At 44.4% G+C, this 15,546-nt stretch overlaps 1 protein-coding gene across 1 annotated transcript in view; it reads left to right on the forward strand.

The window, feature by feature from the left end:
• The window catches only part of ubr2 (ubiquitin protein ligase E3 component n-recognin 2), a gene marked incomplete at its 5' end in the record, with an annotated part of 209,586 nt that overhangs the window by 112,255 nt on the left and 81,785 nt on the right, over window positions 1–15,546 (forward strand). Inside the window, 7 exon segments of the mRNA XM_083650803.1 lie at window positions 694–777; window positions 5,592–5,676; window positions 5,678–5,794; window positions 7,104–7,197; window positions 9,055–9,213; window positions 14,403–14,491; window positions 14,858–14,921. Coding sequence (XP_083506929.1) covers window positions 694–777; window positions 5,592–5,676; window positions 5,678–5,794; window positions 7,104–7,197; window positions 9,055–9,213; window positions 14,403–14,491; window positions 14,858–14,921 — 692 coding nt within the window.

Consider the following 15,546-nt stretch of genomic DNA (forward strand, 5'->3'; position numbering starts at 1 on the left):
ACTAGAAGTCTGTGTGCTCCTCTAGAAGTCTGTGCACACCTCTAGAAGTCTGTGTGCTCCTCTAGAAGTCTGTGCACTCCTCTAGAAGTCTGTGTGCTCCTCTAGAAGTCTGTGCACTCCTCTAGAAGTCTGTGCGCCCCTCTAGAAGTCTGTGCACTCCTCTAGAAGTCTGTGCACTCCTCTAGAAGTCTGTGCGCTCCTCTAGAAGTCTGTGTGCTCGTCTAGAAGTCTGTGTGCCCCTCTAGAAGTCTGTGTGCTCCTCTAGAAATCTGTGTGCCCCTCTAGAAGTCTGTGCACTCCTCTAGAAGTCTGTGTGCCCCTCTAGAAGTCTGTGCACTCCTCTAGAAGTCTGTGCACTCCTCTAGAAGTATGTGTGCCCCTCTAGAAGTCTGTGTGCTCCTCTAGAAGTCTGTGTGCCCCTCTAGAAGTCTGTGCGCTCCTCTAGAAGTCTGTGCGCTCCTCTAGAAGTCTGTGCGCTCCTCTAGAAGTATGTGCGCTTCTCTAGAAGGCTGTGCGCTCCTCTAGAAGTCTGTGCACTCCTCTAGAAGTCTGTGTGCTCCTCTAGAAGTCCATGTGCTCCTCTACATGTCTGTGTGCTCCTCTAGAGGTCTGTGTAGTCAAACGTGTGTGTGTGTGTGTGTGTGTGTGTGTGTGTGTGTGTGTGTGTGTGTGTGTGTGCGCATGTGTGCTTAGACGGTGGCGAACATCAAAACCATGAGGGAACGAACCACCTCCACCTCCAGTGCCTCCACCAGCCAGGGACAAGGCCCGGAGGATGTAAGACACACACACACACACACACACACACACACAACCTAGATTGTGTATCCTATATCCAAAAAACATCCACCAGAAAAAAGAAAAGTGTGTTTCTATTAGAGCTGACACCTTCTGGTCTGGTTGTTTGGTCAATACCCTCCAGTCCGACCAAATTGTCATTCGGTCAGACAATAGAGAAAGTGCTCTAAGTGGAGCACTTTCTAATCATTGCTATACCTCTCCCCATTTTGGTCACAATGGCGTCAATGTGATCAGACCATGATAATAGTCCATCCAACATAAGACCCAGTAGTTTTGTCTTTTTGACCTGTTCTATTACCATCCTCGACATCGACATGCAGCTTTGGGTCAGCAATAAGCATACTTCTTGAGCCAAAAACAATACTTTTAGTTTTGGTAATGTTCAGGACTAGCTTGTTATTTTTTAACCCAATTAGACACTCTGTCTAGGTCATGATTCAGGATGCTTACTAGTTCATTTTTAGTTAAAGCAGTGCTATACAGTGTCGTGTCATCTGCATACATTACCACGTTGGAATACTCAGTTGCTAGAGGCAGATCATTTGTGAAAATAGAAAAGAGTAAGGGAGTGCTGTTCTACTAAATCCATATTTGTTTAGTTTATTAATCATTATCAGCACCAGTGGCTCCTGCATTACATTACTGGCTTTCCTTGGGAAGCTAAGCAGGTCTGGCCTAGGATACTCCTTGGATGGGAGACTGGTGCTGGAAGTGGTGTTGTAAGACCAGTAGGAGGTGCTCTTCCCCTCTGGTCCGAATGGTCTGATGAATAATCTGATCTGATGAATAATCTCCCCAATGCCCCAGGGCAGAGACAGGGACTCTGTCCTGTGAGTGAGCACCGTCCTTCGGACGAGACGTTAAACCGAGGTCCTGACTCTCTGTGGTCATTAAAGATCCCATCGGCGCTCTTCGTAGGGAGTAGAGTAGGGGTGTAACCCCGGTGCCCTGGCTAAATTCCCAAACAGGCCTTCTTTCAATCATGGCCACCTAATCATCTCTCGTTACTTAATTGGTACATTCAGTGCTCAACTCTCTACCGTGACAGCTGATGTGTGGGGAGCGTTCTGGCGCAAACTGGCTGCTGTGCATCACCCAGGTGGATGAGTTGAGTTCCCTCCCCCTCCCTCCCCTGATATGTGAAGCGAGTGTCTTGAAAGGCGCTATATAAATCCAATCAATGAATTATGTCGTGATCTATTACATCAAATGCGGCACTGAAGTGCCTACTTTTTTCTTGTTCGCTTCAGCTAATCCTCAGTAAGATGGGCTATTGCAGTCGCTGTAGAGTGATTTACTCTCTATGTGTGCCAGGAATTTGTGATCAATTTATTCCGGGTGAAATAATCGTGGATTTGCTTGAAAACTATTTCCCCCAACAATTTGCTCAAGACAGGAAGTATGCTTATTGAATGAGTGTTAGTACCTGTGAAGGCTGATTTTTTTTATCCTTTGGTATTGGAGTCATCTTTGCCTCTTTCCAAACCTTTGGGCAAACCCCATACATTCAGCATTTATTAAAGATGTGACAAAATGGAACAGATGAGTAGAAGCAATTATATACCAGCGGGTTTCTCATTTGACAGACAACAGCCTTTCCATCTCAGGGGTGTCAACCTGCACACAATCAAATTGTCAGTTTTTATCCTTCATCGTAGTGTGCATGGGGAGGAGCCATCAGTTCTTTCTGAGATTATCAACCGTGCTCATGAAGTAATTATTGAAATAATAGACAATCTCAACTGGTTTAGTTAAGAAAGTACAATTAGTTTCTATAGATGAGTTTGCCTGATGTGATGACCTTCCCATTATTCCATTCAATGTTTTCCATAGTTTTTCCCCATCATTTTTTGAATCGTTGATTTTACTCTGGTAATGTTCTTTCTTTTTACTTCTATTCAGTTGGGTTACCTGATTTCTAATTTACAGTATTTTTTCCTATCAGATAGTAAACCAGATGTTTCAACCACTTTTTTAGTCTCATTTTGTTGTGCTATGAGATTTAGGGTTAGGGTAGTATTTAAATCACGACTGATCCATGGGGCGCATTTTGCCCGTACAGTTGTTTTTTTCAGAGGTGCATGTTTGTCAGCAATTTGCATAAATAATCTCATGAATATACTCAGTGCCAAATCCGGGTCCTCCTCAGGACAGTTAACATTTCTCACATCCTCCATAAAAGATTCTTGCTGGAAGTGCTTGTAAAACCTTTTGTCTATAATCCTACTGGCTGCTTTAAGGACCTTAGTTTTACTTTAAGTTATGATCACTAAAACCAAGAGCTATTAATACTGCTTTAGAGCAGTGTTCAGGACAGCGACAGTAGGCCTGGGCGATATGGCAATTTTTTTTATCACGATATGTTTTCTTATATCGATCGATGTCGATATATATCACGATATAAATTTATTAATAATACTAATTGCACATAAAAAGCACGTGAAGAATTTTAGGGGCACAATTAAAATTCAATGCAGAGCGATATAGAATGTATTCGATACGACTATTAATCTCTGACCGGTTACAATTAAGTTGAATTCAATTCAAAGTATTCTCATGAGAGAGGCTCAATGCAGCTCATTGGCTATTGTTGTCATTAAATGATAACCCTTTATTTAGTCATCTGTTTGTCCATATTATTCACTTATGGCTTTTTAATGTAACTTGATCCATTTGCATTTTCAGCTTATTATAATTGTTCTATGCTTGTTACTTGTTTTCCCTTATACCACTGGTCTTTGGTGTGCTTATTCTGTTGTGTGTATTACATTATGTTGTTTTAGTGCAATGAACGTCTTGGTCCAAGGCTAGGTGTTGATTATGCAGCTATAGTTAGCTGCTGTTGGTTTGATAAAGGAAGCAAAGACTGTTTAAACCATAGATGTGTAATATTATTCGGATAGCTGCTATAGATGGTCTATCTAACAGATAGCATAACGTTAGCAAGATTGTCAAGTATGAAGATATTAACGTTAGCACGTAAGCTAACGTTAGCGTTAGCTAACGCGATGTAGATGCTAATTTGATACCATTCATGACAGCCAGCTACCGCTACCCATAACCAGAACTACTGTCTGCTGCAGCTTTATCTCCCGTGTACAAATCCACGGCCTGACATATTTTAATTCCATCTGTTTTTGCCGGGCCAGGCTCTAACTGGTTAGGAGCCACTCAGCCAGCCGAGCCGACTGCGAGGCTCTGAGCAGAGAAATTGATTCTTCCGCAAACGCGTGCATCACATGGTTTATTTTCCATTGATGCCATTGGTTCCACTCAGTGTTGCCTTCAAATACCCCCCAAAAACGACACGTTATTCACAATAAGCATTGCTGTGCTAAGCTGCGGTCATGTTTCTGAGGGGTTTTGAACGCAACACTGAAAATATTTATCGAAATTACAGCTCATAAATTTATCATCGTTATCGTGGCCGTTTTTTTCGTGAAAATTTTCGACATCGTTTTATCGCCCAGCCCTAAGCGACAGACACAAATACAACAGAGACGCGCTAATCAAGATCAAGAATGCACGGAATTACCCCAACCGAAACTGGCAAGCTCCCGACCTCACTGAATTTCCTGAACTTATAAAACATCAACGGAAAAGAGGAAGAAGAGGAGGAATACTCGCCCGCCTAAGGAGACGCACTAACAAGCCACCGTTACCCAGCGTCCTCCTAGCGAATGTACAATCTCTAGAGAATAAAATGTGCGAGCTGAGAGCGCGAGCACAATTCCAAAAAGACATGGCGCGCTGTAACGTTCTGTGTCGGACTGAAACCTGGCTCACACCTGAGACAACGGACCATGCCATCACTATACCAGGTTTCAGCGTCCACAGAGACGCAGAACGATCCGGTAAGAAAAAAGGCGGAGGCGTTTGTCTAATGATAAATGAAAACTGGTGTGTAAACATCACTAACATTGGGAAATACTGCTCAGCAGACCTGGAGTATGTAATGTTGCAATGCGTGCCACACTACAGCCCGAGGGAGTTTACATCAGTCACCGTCATTGGTGTGTACATACCTCCCCAGGCGAATGTCACTATCGCACTGAAGGAGTTGCAACGTGCGATTAGCACACAAGAGACAAAACAACCAGAAATGGCGCTGGTCTGGGGACTTTAACAGGGCAAACCTGAGAGGGAGAATGCCCACGCTTCACCAGCACATCCACTTCCACACCCGAGGCAAAAACACACTGGATCCAATGTTACACAAATATCCGCCATGGTTACAAGGCCATACCCCTTGACAAAATTCACTAGCTTCGCGGTGACTGGCATCTTTCTCAGCAACAGTTGTCTTCTGACAGAAAGGTTGTTGGTGGAGGAATCTGTCAAGCAGCAAAATCTTCCCCATCCCTGCTGTCACTCACCGACCGAGGCATTTCTTTAGCCTTCATAAGGATAATTGTGCGGGAGACTGAGGTGACGTGCCCGCATGCTATGGATCGCATGTCGCAATATCGCTCTGAAAATGTGATGTTGCAAATGCAAGTAAAATAAATGAATAAAAATACCCGGCATCAAATTGAGACCCGCATTTATTTACAAAATATGTATCCAGACCCCGCGTCTATATGGGACCTGTGGCAATTTGGGACTCGGCTTTTAATTGAAGTTTTATGGTATACCAGCACACATTACACATTATATCTGTGTCTCTATTTGAGCTGTCGGTTTCACCTAAAAATCAAAAGGAGCTATTGACTGAAATGAGTTGCCAGTGACCCCAGTAGCAGGTTACTGGTGTTAGTGGTGTTAACTGACCTTCATCTGTCTCCTCCCAGTCCTCCCAGCTCCTCAGGGGGGATGTCCTCAGTATGCGTTGGTCCCAGGCGTTCGGGCGGGGCCGAGCGGCGTCACGTGACCTGCATCCTGTGTCAGGAGGAGCAGGAGGTCAGAGGTGACGGCAGGGCCATGGTGCTGGCTGCCTTCGTCCAGAGGTCCACCGTGCTGTCCAAGAACCGCCAGAGAGTGCCCCCACAGGCTGGTCAGCTATAACACCTCAGCAACTCTCTCTGATCAGCTGTGATATTAACATTAGTCGGGGCTCCCTGGGGCGTCCGGGTAGAGTAGATGTAAAAGCACCGCGGAGACCTGGGTTCAAGTTCCGGCAGCAGTACTTCCGGCTTGGTCAGACGTTCCTACAGACATAATTGGTCATGTCTGAGAAGACACAAGAAGTCGTGGGAAGTCGTAGCGCCTGCTATGGTCACCTGTTTGGGGCGGAGTTGAACTGGGGGGAATAGCGTGATCCTCCCACGCACTACGTCCTGCGGGTCAGGTGAAAAGAAGCGGCTGGCGACTGCACATGTATCTGAGGAAGCCTGTGCTAGTCTACAACTCTCCCAAGATAGGCAGAGGGGGTGGAGCAATGACCGGGACAGCAGGGAAAATTTGACAAGTACTATAGACCCTTTTCACAGCAGCCATTTTGTGTCTCAAAGGCAGGGTAAAGAGAGGTGCAACCAAAACATTAATCAGGGCCTCGGCACTGGAAGACCTAAATGGAATGGAAGTTGGAATTTACCCTGCCTCTGAGACATAAAATCGCTGCTGTGTAAAGGGCCTATCGGGGGGAATCAAGGCCTTGAAGGTTTTTGAAAATAGTCATTGAAAGTGCTTGAATTTATATATTTTGTGCAAGAATAGTAATTGAAGTTCTTTTGATATTTTCTTACTTAACGTTAGTGAATAGGTTTAACACGGCACAGTTGAGAAGTGTTGACACATTCAAGCCTCTCTCTTTAATAGTTGACTCTGAGCTTCTGTAAAGCTGCTAGTTCTCATTAGAATCATTCACAGTGTTATAACAGTGATTAACCTTGATCCCTGTCTCAAATTACGCTGTGTTGGGTCCTTGAATTTGAGGGAATTGGGCCTGGAAAGTCCTTGAATTAGATGTTTAAGAAGGTGTGTGAAGTGTAACCCTGAGCACTGCAGTAATAAGAATATTGACTAGCTCTATCTACTACAGTATATGAATGATTATTGGTGATGTTTATTAGTGATGATAACCCTAAAGTTATAGTCACGCATCCACTGATCCATTGGGCTGTTTTGGAACGTCAACATTCTGGGCATGTCAGAAGAGACCCTCCTCCACTTTGATTGGCTAAACAGGCGGTGAAAAATCCATCCTTCCAAATCCTGTCCATCAGAAACATTTAGAAATCTGACAGAGATGGACGCATGATCAGCGCTGAAATGAACAGAGATGGACAAAGGATCAGTGTGGCCGTGGCTTATGTCTGTATATTATTAGTATTGATCCATGTGTGTGTGTGTGTGTGTTTCAGAGCATCACGACCCTCTGTTCATGCATCCTGACCTGGCATTTGGCACGCACACGGCGAGCTGTGGACACATCATGCATGCCACCTGCTGGCAGAGGTAACACACTGCAGCTCAAACACACTGCAACTCCTTAACCAGTCCAACCATGGACCATGAAGTAGAGCCCTGCATTCTGACTTCAACGTCACTAGGTAGGGTCCGGGTCGGGCCCGGGCCTCCCTTCCCCCCTATTTTTTTTCTTTCTCTGTGTATAGCCTTGGGACATAAATAGCCTTTCATAATATCATAGGCAGGCATACCAATCAAATAAACTCATTTAAGAAGTTAACGATTTGATTATAAAACGAAATAAATATACATGTATAGTTTTAGGCTATACAATCGACACTGTCTGTCTGCCTGCCTGGCTCATGCCGCAGCATCTGGGAGCTGAGTCTACTTTCATGCAAGCAGCTCTGGCCTCATTTCCTGGACTATAACGTTGCTGTTTCTAATCTCTTCTTGAGAAAATGGATTCTACTCGTTTGTGGCGATGCTTTTGATCAAACACACGGCATGCTTTCTCTTTGCATGTCATCTAAACTTGTTGTGGGGAAGTTTCACTTTCAGCGCAAGGCGAGCGCAGCATCAATTACAGTAAGCTGCCGCCAGCAGCACGGCGGCGGCCCGTCTGGACGATCTTATATAATGTCGCCAATAATGTTGGATTTAACCTCTCTGGGTAAGTATTGAGTTTAGCTTATTGTTCTCTAAACAATTTGCACTGCATTAATATAGGCTACCAGCATAGCGCTTGTGTCTGTGTCCATTTTTTGGGAGTGAATAGCCTATCTGCGACTGTTGCCAAGCTCTCTCCAATCAGATAATCTATCTCCAACATATATTTTAGCCACATTGATTCATGACGTATCCTCTATTTTCTTACCTGACATGGTGATAAATGACTACAATAAGCAAACCATTATTATAGAGTCGATTTACATGGCTAAAATACTGAACAGACAGATACGTGCTGTCAATTAAATCATAGGCTACTTGCTACTTGTATCTCCAGATTTGAGGCTCAGATTCCTGTAAAATAAAATATTTCTGATAAACTGTTTGAACTGACACATCTAATACTGGTAATGCTTAAGATGTGTTTTGTAATGGTGTTGATATAATAAGCTACTCGAAATTGATAAAAACACATTGGGTTTTGTTATTTCAAAAAGAAATTGGGCTTCATGACGGGCTCGGGCTCAGAATTCTCATAAGCCTTATGGCCTTGTATTGACTTCATGCCTGGCAGCTTCATGCTTCACGCTTGGAAAATAGAACAGAATCCTGAGCGATCGCTTCAGCACAGCTTCAGCATGGCTTGAGCGTGGCATGTGTGCTGCTGGTGTGAACAGTCTCGCCTGTTAACAAGGACGCCGAAATGAAACTGCGTGGCTTCAGCGTGGTTTGAGCGTTGCTTCGGCGTATGGTGTGAACGAGGGCTTATGGCCCGTGACGGGCCTGGCTTGATTGTCTCGTGCCCGGGTTTGGGCTCGGGCTTCAGTTTGATGCCCATGCAGGGCTCTACCATGAAGGTTCACCAGTTGAACATTGGAGATCCACAAGTCCAACCATGCTCCTGGTTCAAGGAAGTCCAAGGAGCCCCAACAGTCCCATGGGTAGACTCTTGTACCTCCTTGGATCATGGGTAGACTCTTGTACCTCCTTGGATCATGGGTAGACTCTTGTACCATTTTTTTCAAGTTTTTGTCTGAGTGTTTTATGAAATGTAGATGGAAAAAAGAATGGCAAACAAATGGCTCTGGTGCGTATGCCTAAACCAGAAGTGGATGTGACTTTTGCTTTCTATTGGTAAATGTTAGAACCACCTGACAAGAGAAATACACTTACTGTGTGTGTGTGTGTGTGTGTGTGTGTGTGTGTGTGTGTGTGTGTGTGTGCGCGCGCGTGCAGGTACTTTGAGGCGGTGCAGCTGAAGGAGCAGCGGCGGCAGCAGCGTCTGCGAGTTCACACGAGCTATGACGTGACGGAGGGAGAGTTCCTCTGTCCCCTGTGCCAGTGTCTGTCCAACACTGTCATACCACTGCTACCTAACACACACACAGCACACAGGTACTAACACACACACACACAAATGGAAACGACTACCGTAAATTCCGGACTATAAGCCGCGGCTTTTTTCCCGTTTTTTGGCCCCTGCGGCTTATATAACGGTGCGTCTTATCTATGGATTTTTTCAGAAAAAAAAAAAAAAAATCTCTCTTTTTTAGCACTCTTTCTAACTATAAATCCACTTCTGTTTTAATTTCCTCTCTTGCCCTCTTTTCACCACACCGCGGACACTGTGTGCACTGTAAAAATAAACAACGGTGGTGTTGTGTTATGTTGTTTTGTTGAAATGTTACGGTAATACGGTAAATGGGAGCTTCCTCAAACAGCCATCTCTTTCCCGACAATCCCCTCTGTGCGTGACCACTTACATATGGTAATTACGGTAAGCAAACGGCCACAAGCCCATCAACTCCCTCCCCCGACTACCAGGAGAAAATCACAAACTTCGGCGAATTCACACAAAGGAAGATCAAGGAATATTCCATCGAACCGGAGCAGATCATAAATATGGATGAAGTGCCTTTGACGTTCGACCTGCCACTCACTCGGACTGTTAACAAGAAGCGCCCTGGAGGATTCTTTCACCAAAAAAAAGCTTTGCTCGTTCTCGACAGCATGAGAACGAGCAGTAGATGATCATGAGGTGGTTTTTCAGACGTGTCGATATAGCAGTTTATCGCAAAAGTGTAATGGAAACACATTTTTCGCATTTGCACGTCATGTGACCCATATTATCCCTTGGAAAAGGAGCGGAAAATAAGTTTGGTAAGTAAGGTTCGATAGCCGTGTCAAAACCTCCGCAGCAAGTGGAAAACTTTGAAGCAACGCTACCTAGCAGAAAGACGAGTGTTGTGCAAAAGCGTAGCCGGGCAAATTAGATAATGTTTAATGGCAGAAATCGGTCCATGGTGACAGCAGGCTGCCTGTGTGCGCGCATTTGGCACAGCGGCGAGATGAGAGGATGAAAAGCACACACTGGTGCGGTGGTGCTGTCTGAAGTGAATACAGTGACTGTGAGTAGGCTAATACATTGCACACGTTTCAGGTGCAATTATAGAACCAAATCAGCCTTTTCCCCCCTCCATCTCTAAATCGGACCAGTTGTAGGCTATTAGGCTACCTTTTTTCCTCTGCCTGTCGCGCTGACTGCATTCACGCAGCCAGCAACATTTTGCGACTCATTTTCTTTTGAATTGATAATCAGGCTCGTTTATATGCATTGTAACTTCATGTTGGGATTTCCATTGACCATTGGTTGGATTTGAGCATGCAGGGGACGGGATATGGGGCAGATCCCCGTGCGTAATCACTGTGGCAGCTGCTGCAACGGGGAATCACTCAAACGCAACTTCAATGGAAACGCCTACAAGTCGCAATTGTACATTGTCGAAGTTGTAGAAATATCGCAATTCTTTTGCGAAAAACTGTAATGGAAACACAGCTATAGATGAAGAGGAGTTCGTTGGTTTTGAGTGACAATGAAGGAGAGAGGAGAGTGGTTGACGAAGCCACCCTGAACCTGTTCGTTTCCGACACTGAAGATGAGGACTTTGGTGGTTTCAGTACGCAGGAAGAAGAGGAAGACGAGCATTAGTGACTTGACTTCTCTGGTTACAGGTTTGCTGCACATATAGCCTATTGTTGTGTGATTTTGTCTGGGGATTAGTGACCTGACTTTTGTTTTGTTTTGTTGAAATGTTAATAAATGGGAGCTTCCCCAAACAGCCATCGCTTTCCCGACATTCCTCTCTGTGCACGAACCCTTTCATATGGTAATTAAACATCAAAACACCCGCGGCTTATAGACCGGTGCGGCTTATAGAAGAAAAAAATAGTCAATTTTGGTCCCGCGGCTTATACACCGGTGCGTCTTATAGTCCGGAATTTACGGTATATACATGAGTATTATTCTCCGGGGTTTACTGTGGGACAGAGAAAATGAGCGTATGAAGAGGCGAGAGGAGAGAGAGAAAAAGGAGCACAGCACAGCGCTGTTGACGAGAGTAGAAATCCTCCGTGTTGACACAGTGCAAGCTTCCCTGCTCCTCTCGCTGCTCTCTCTCTTTCCTCGCCTGTTCACGCCCATTTTCTCTGTCCGGAGAGTCATTTCCATGTTGCCAAACACTATTGACAGTTTGAGCCTTCCCGCAGATGGCAAAACAAGCAGTTTTATTAGCGAATGTGTATTGACGATGCGGTGCGATTTGCCCTGTGTAGTTACACTGATAGTTGTTTGGGCACATTGCTCGAGCTGTAAGCAAGCCTATCTCGGTGATTACTCGACCAATTTGAAAAAAAGATGTCACGATGAGTCCCTTAGACACATGCAGTGTGGAAAATAGGGTCCAGGGTTGAAAAAAAACGAAATTCTCCTTTAAGACCAGTCGTAAGACCAGTTGGTGCAACTGGCCCCTGGTGATTCCCACCCCTACATAATACACACATAGCAGTGTTTCCCCTAGAAAACATTTCAGGCGTGGAGGGATTTCAAAACTTACCTCGACCGCAAGGGGGGGGGACCAGATTTGGAGAATATTAACATTAGGATTAGACTGTTGTGATGTCATAGAGAGGCAAAGTGGAATGTCACTTCCTGCTTCAGCACTGTACCAGAGATTTTCATGCGCCATTTATTTTCCCATAGACATTTTGTAAAATGCTTAGAAAATAGTTGTACTCCGTCGAACCAAACGGTTCAGCTAACGCTATAATCGGGAGAGACCATAGAACATTTCACTCGGACCAAAACTTAAAAAAACAACATCGAAAAAATATTTTCTTTAAGCCCGCATTTTGGTCCCAGTGAAATGTTATGGGATCTCTCCGGTTTCTAAATATATCTGTACCGTTTGGTTTGAACCAGTAAACTATTTTTATAAGCATTTTACGAAATGTGTATGGGAAAATAAATGGTGGATGAAAATCTCTGGTACAGTGCTGAAGCAGGAAGTAGGCGGTCACTTTGCCTCTCCATTATTCATTCATATTCATTCATATTAGTCATTTATGTCATTGCGTTCAAATTCTTGTTCACTCAAGACTTAAAACAAAGTGATCACAAGGAGGATGACTTAATAATAAAGTGCTTTTATTGTTGAATAGAAGCTGTGTAACTTATTGCAAAACATTCATGGAGAAAAGGATGACACATACCAGGCAGACACAAAACCACTTAGCAATCATTCTGTCACCTAAAAGTGACTAGTTTTCACCACTGACACTATACAGTAGCACATGAACACAGTGTGCATGAATCATTGCTGCACTCTATCCTCCTTGGCTTTTTGTCAAATGTGACCGCAGCAGCACTGCCCAGATGATGAGAAAAGGAGTGCAGGGCTCATTCTCTCTTCTTAGGCGGTGTGCACATACGACGTGTGTGTACTCCGTCGAACCAAACGGTTCAGCTAACGCTATAATCGGGAGAGACCATAGAACATTTCACTCGGACCAAAACTTAAAAAAACAACATCGAAAAAATATTTTCTTTAAGCCCGCATTTTGGTCCCAGTGAAATGTTATGGGATCTCTCCGGTTTCTAAATATATCTGTACCGTTTGGTTTGAACCAGTAAACTATTTTTATAAGCATTTTACGAAATGTGTATGGGAAAATAAATGGTGGATGAAAATCTCTGGTACAGTGCTGAAGCAGGAAGTAGGCGGTCACTTTGCCTCTCCATTATTCATTCATATTCATTCATATTAGTCATTTATGTCATTGCGTTCAAATTCTTGTTCACTCAAGACTTAAAACAAAGTGATCACAAGGAGGATGACTTAATAATAAAGTGCTTTTATTGTTGAATAGAAGCTGTGTAACTTATTGCAAAACATTCATGGAGAAAAGGATGACACATACCAGGCAGACACAAAACCACTTAGCAATCATTCTGTCACCTAAAAGTGACTAGTTTTCACCACTGACACTATACAGTAGCACATGAACACAGTGTGCATGAATCATTGCTGCACTCTATCCTCCTTGGCTTTTTGTCAAATGTGACCGCAGCAGCACTGCCCAGATGATGAGAAAAGGAGTGCAGGGCTCATTCTCTCTTCTTAGGCGGTGTGCACATACGACGTGTGTGAACACTTTGGAAATCATGTCGAGAGCGCTTCCATTGCGCACAAAACACGGAGCTGTTTTTTGTGCTTTTTTTTTTGTTTTCCCCTGCAGTTGCGTGCAGTACAGTTCAGGACACAACGATCACACGGGCGGTAGCCAGCTGGTTTCATCTGTTTGATGTTTTTGACTGTGAACATGAAAGCCAGATTATTGGCAATTCTGGCAGCAGTGAAGGTTGAAGATCCCTCTGGGAGGAGAAGAGGTAGGAGGAGTGAAAAGATGAGCAGCGCGCTTTTCCTCCAAATGTTACACCCAGATCGCTCCACCAAAAAAACTAGACGCCACCAGCGCTTAAATGCCAGGTGCGTTCCTTGAAAGAGCGCGCTTACATAGAGAATGAATTGCAGAAAGGGGCTGGCAGCTCAAATAACCGCGTTGTACAGTATGTGCACAGCCCCTTAGTAATGTGATGTTACCGCAACAGCGATCATTAAGGCAGTGTGGATTATTATAACGACTGGACACGTGGAAATATCCAGTAAGCCTGCTTGTTGCAGACATGGGGGGGGTGGTTCATGTGTGAACACAGCATATAAAATGGAAGCTACACATTTCTATTTGTTTAGAAATGATGTGATTGGAACTTACCACGTGTAGTTTGGTACAGCCACGGACTATATTTTGGATTTTTCAACCAGTCTGGGTCCCAGCCAAATTTTCGATGTTCTACATTATTTTTTCTGACTGGTCCAGCTTCATTCGGACCATCAACATCCACAGCATCCACGTTGATAGCGGCTTCAACCGAGTCTGCCCCTCGTCCATCTGCTCAGTCATTGAACGTCTTTGCACGAATGACGTTCAATGACTGAGGCCCAAATCGGATTTCAGAATATCTGCTTCCATGTTCTTTTTTCCTGTGTCCACATTCATAATACATGTCCAACTTGTACCAGGCAGTCTTGACTGAAGACACGATAAGACACTAACAATATTTAACATCATGTTCAGTACTTCAGACTCATAGCACTCATTTCAATCTGTCATGTTTTCTTTTATTACATTTTAAGCTTGTCGTTGTCGCCATCGCCGTCTGAATGTCGGCCATCTTGTCTCTGCAGTGTGGATCATCCTAGTCTGGAGTCTTGGTTGAAGACGACCAATCAGCAGATAGCAGCCCTACACTACGCCCACAGGAAACACACTGACAGTCAGTCCTTGTCCTCTTCCTGTTTCAGCACCACCTGTCAATCATTCAGGGCAGAGCTATACTTTCTGTTGGCTCTGCGATGGCATGCGTTTTATGTGTCCGTTTCTTGTGTCCATTTGGAGTGCGGGTCGTGCACTACACTCCAAACGGCCGCAGGAGACACGAGGCAGCCATCATGCACACACAAGGTTCAGAGCAAGTATAGCTCTGCCCTTAGAGATGATGGGAACCTACGGTAATTATGAGCTGTCAGTCAAAAGCTTTCAGTAGTATTACAGTGGTTCTTAACTGTGTGTGTGTGTGTGTGTGTGTGTGTGTGTGTGTGTGTGTGTGTGTGTGTGTGTGTGTGTGCGCGTGTGTGCGCAGCTGCAGATAAAGACAGCGAGGACTCTCCTGCTCCAGAAGGTTTCAGAGTGGACTTCACTCCACCGTGAGTCTATGTGAATGTGATCTATGACTTTAGACCATTGACTGTAAATAAAATTGCTGACGTGTCTCCACTTCCTCCCACTATGCAAAAGTGAAGCCAAAACATCTTGTTTCAGCGAGCAACCATTATACTTGTGTGATGTCATTCGGACGGGGAGTCTGTGCAGTTGAGTTGGGACACGCCCCCTCAGCCATGCCGCCGTCTGTCGGAGGTTTGAGAGTGGCTGTCACAGCTCTCAATCATGACATCATACTGGGAGTATGACGATTTTGATATTGTCAAATAGCTACTTCAAAACAAACGTATCAGTAAAATGAGCACTTGGAACATCCATCAGTGTGATAAGAACTACCTAACACTGCATGAAAAACCTGCTTTCTGGTAGGGCTGGGCGATAAAATGATCTCGATAAATTTCATCATAAAATCTTCCACGATATCGATGATAAAATTATGAGCTGTAATTTCGATAGTCATTTTTTTAACCAATCCCACAGCAGAGAAACAAGTGCATGCTTCCACAATTTCGGCTCATTCTCCCACTCACAGTCACAACTCATTCTGGCCGCACATTGCAGCTCTCCAATATCCAGCTCCTAGCAGTCTGCTAAATGAGGAAATTAGCA

Source organism: Poromitra crassiceps, assembly GCF_964638095.1.
Source record: "Poromitra crassiceps genome assembly, chromosome: 14".
NCBI lineage: Eukaryota > Metazoa > Chordata > Actinopteri > Beryciformes > Melamphaidae > Poromitra > Poromitra crassiceps.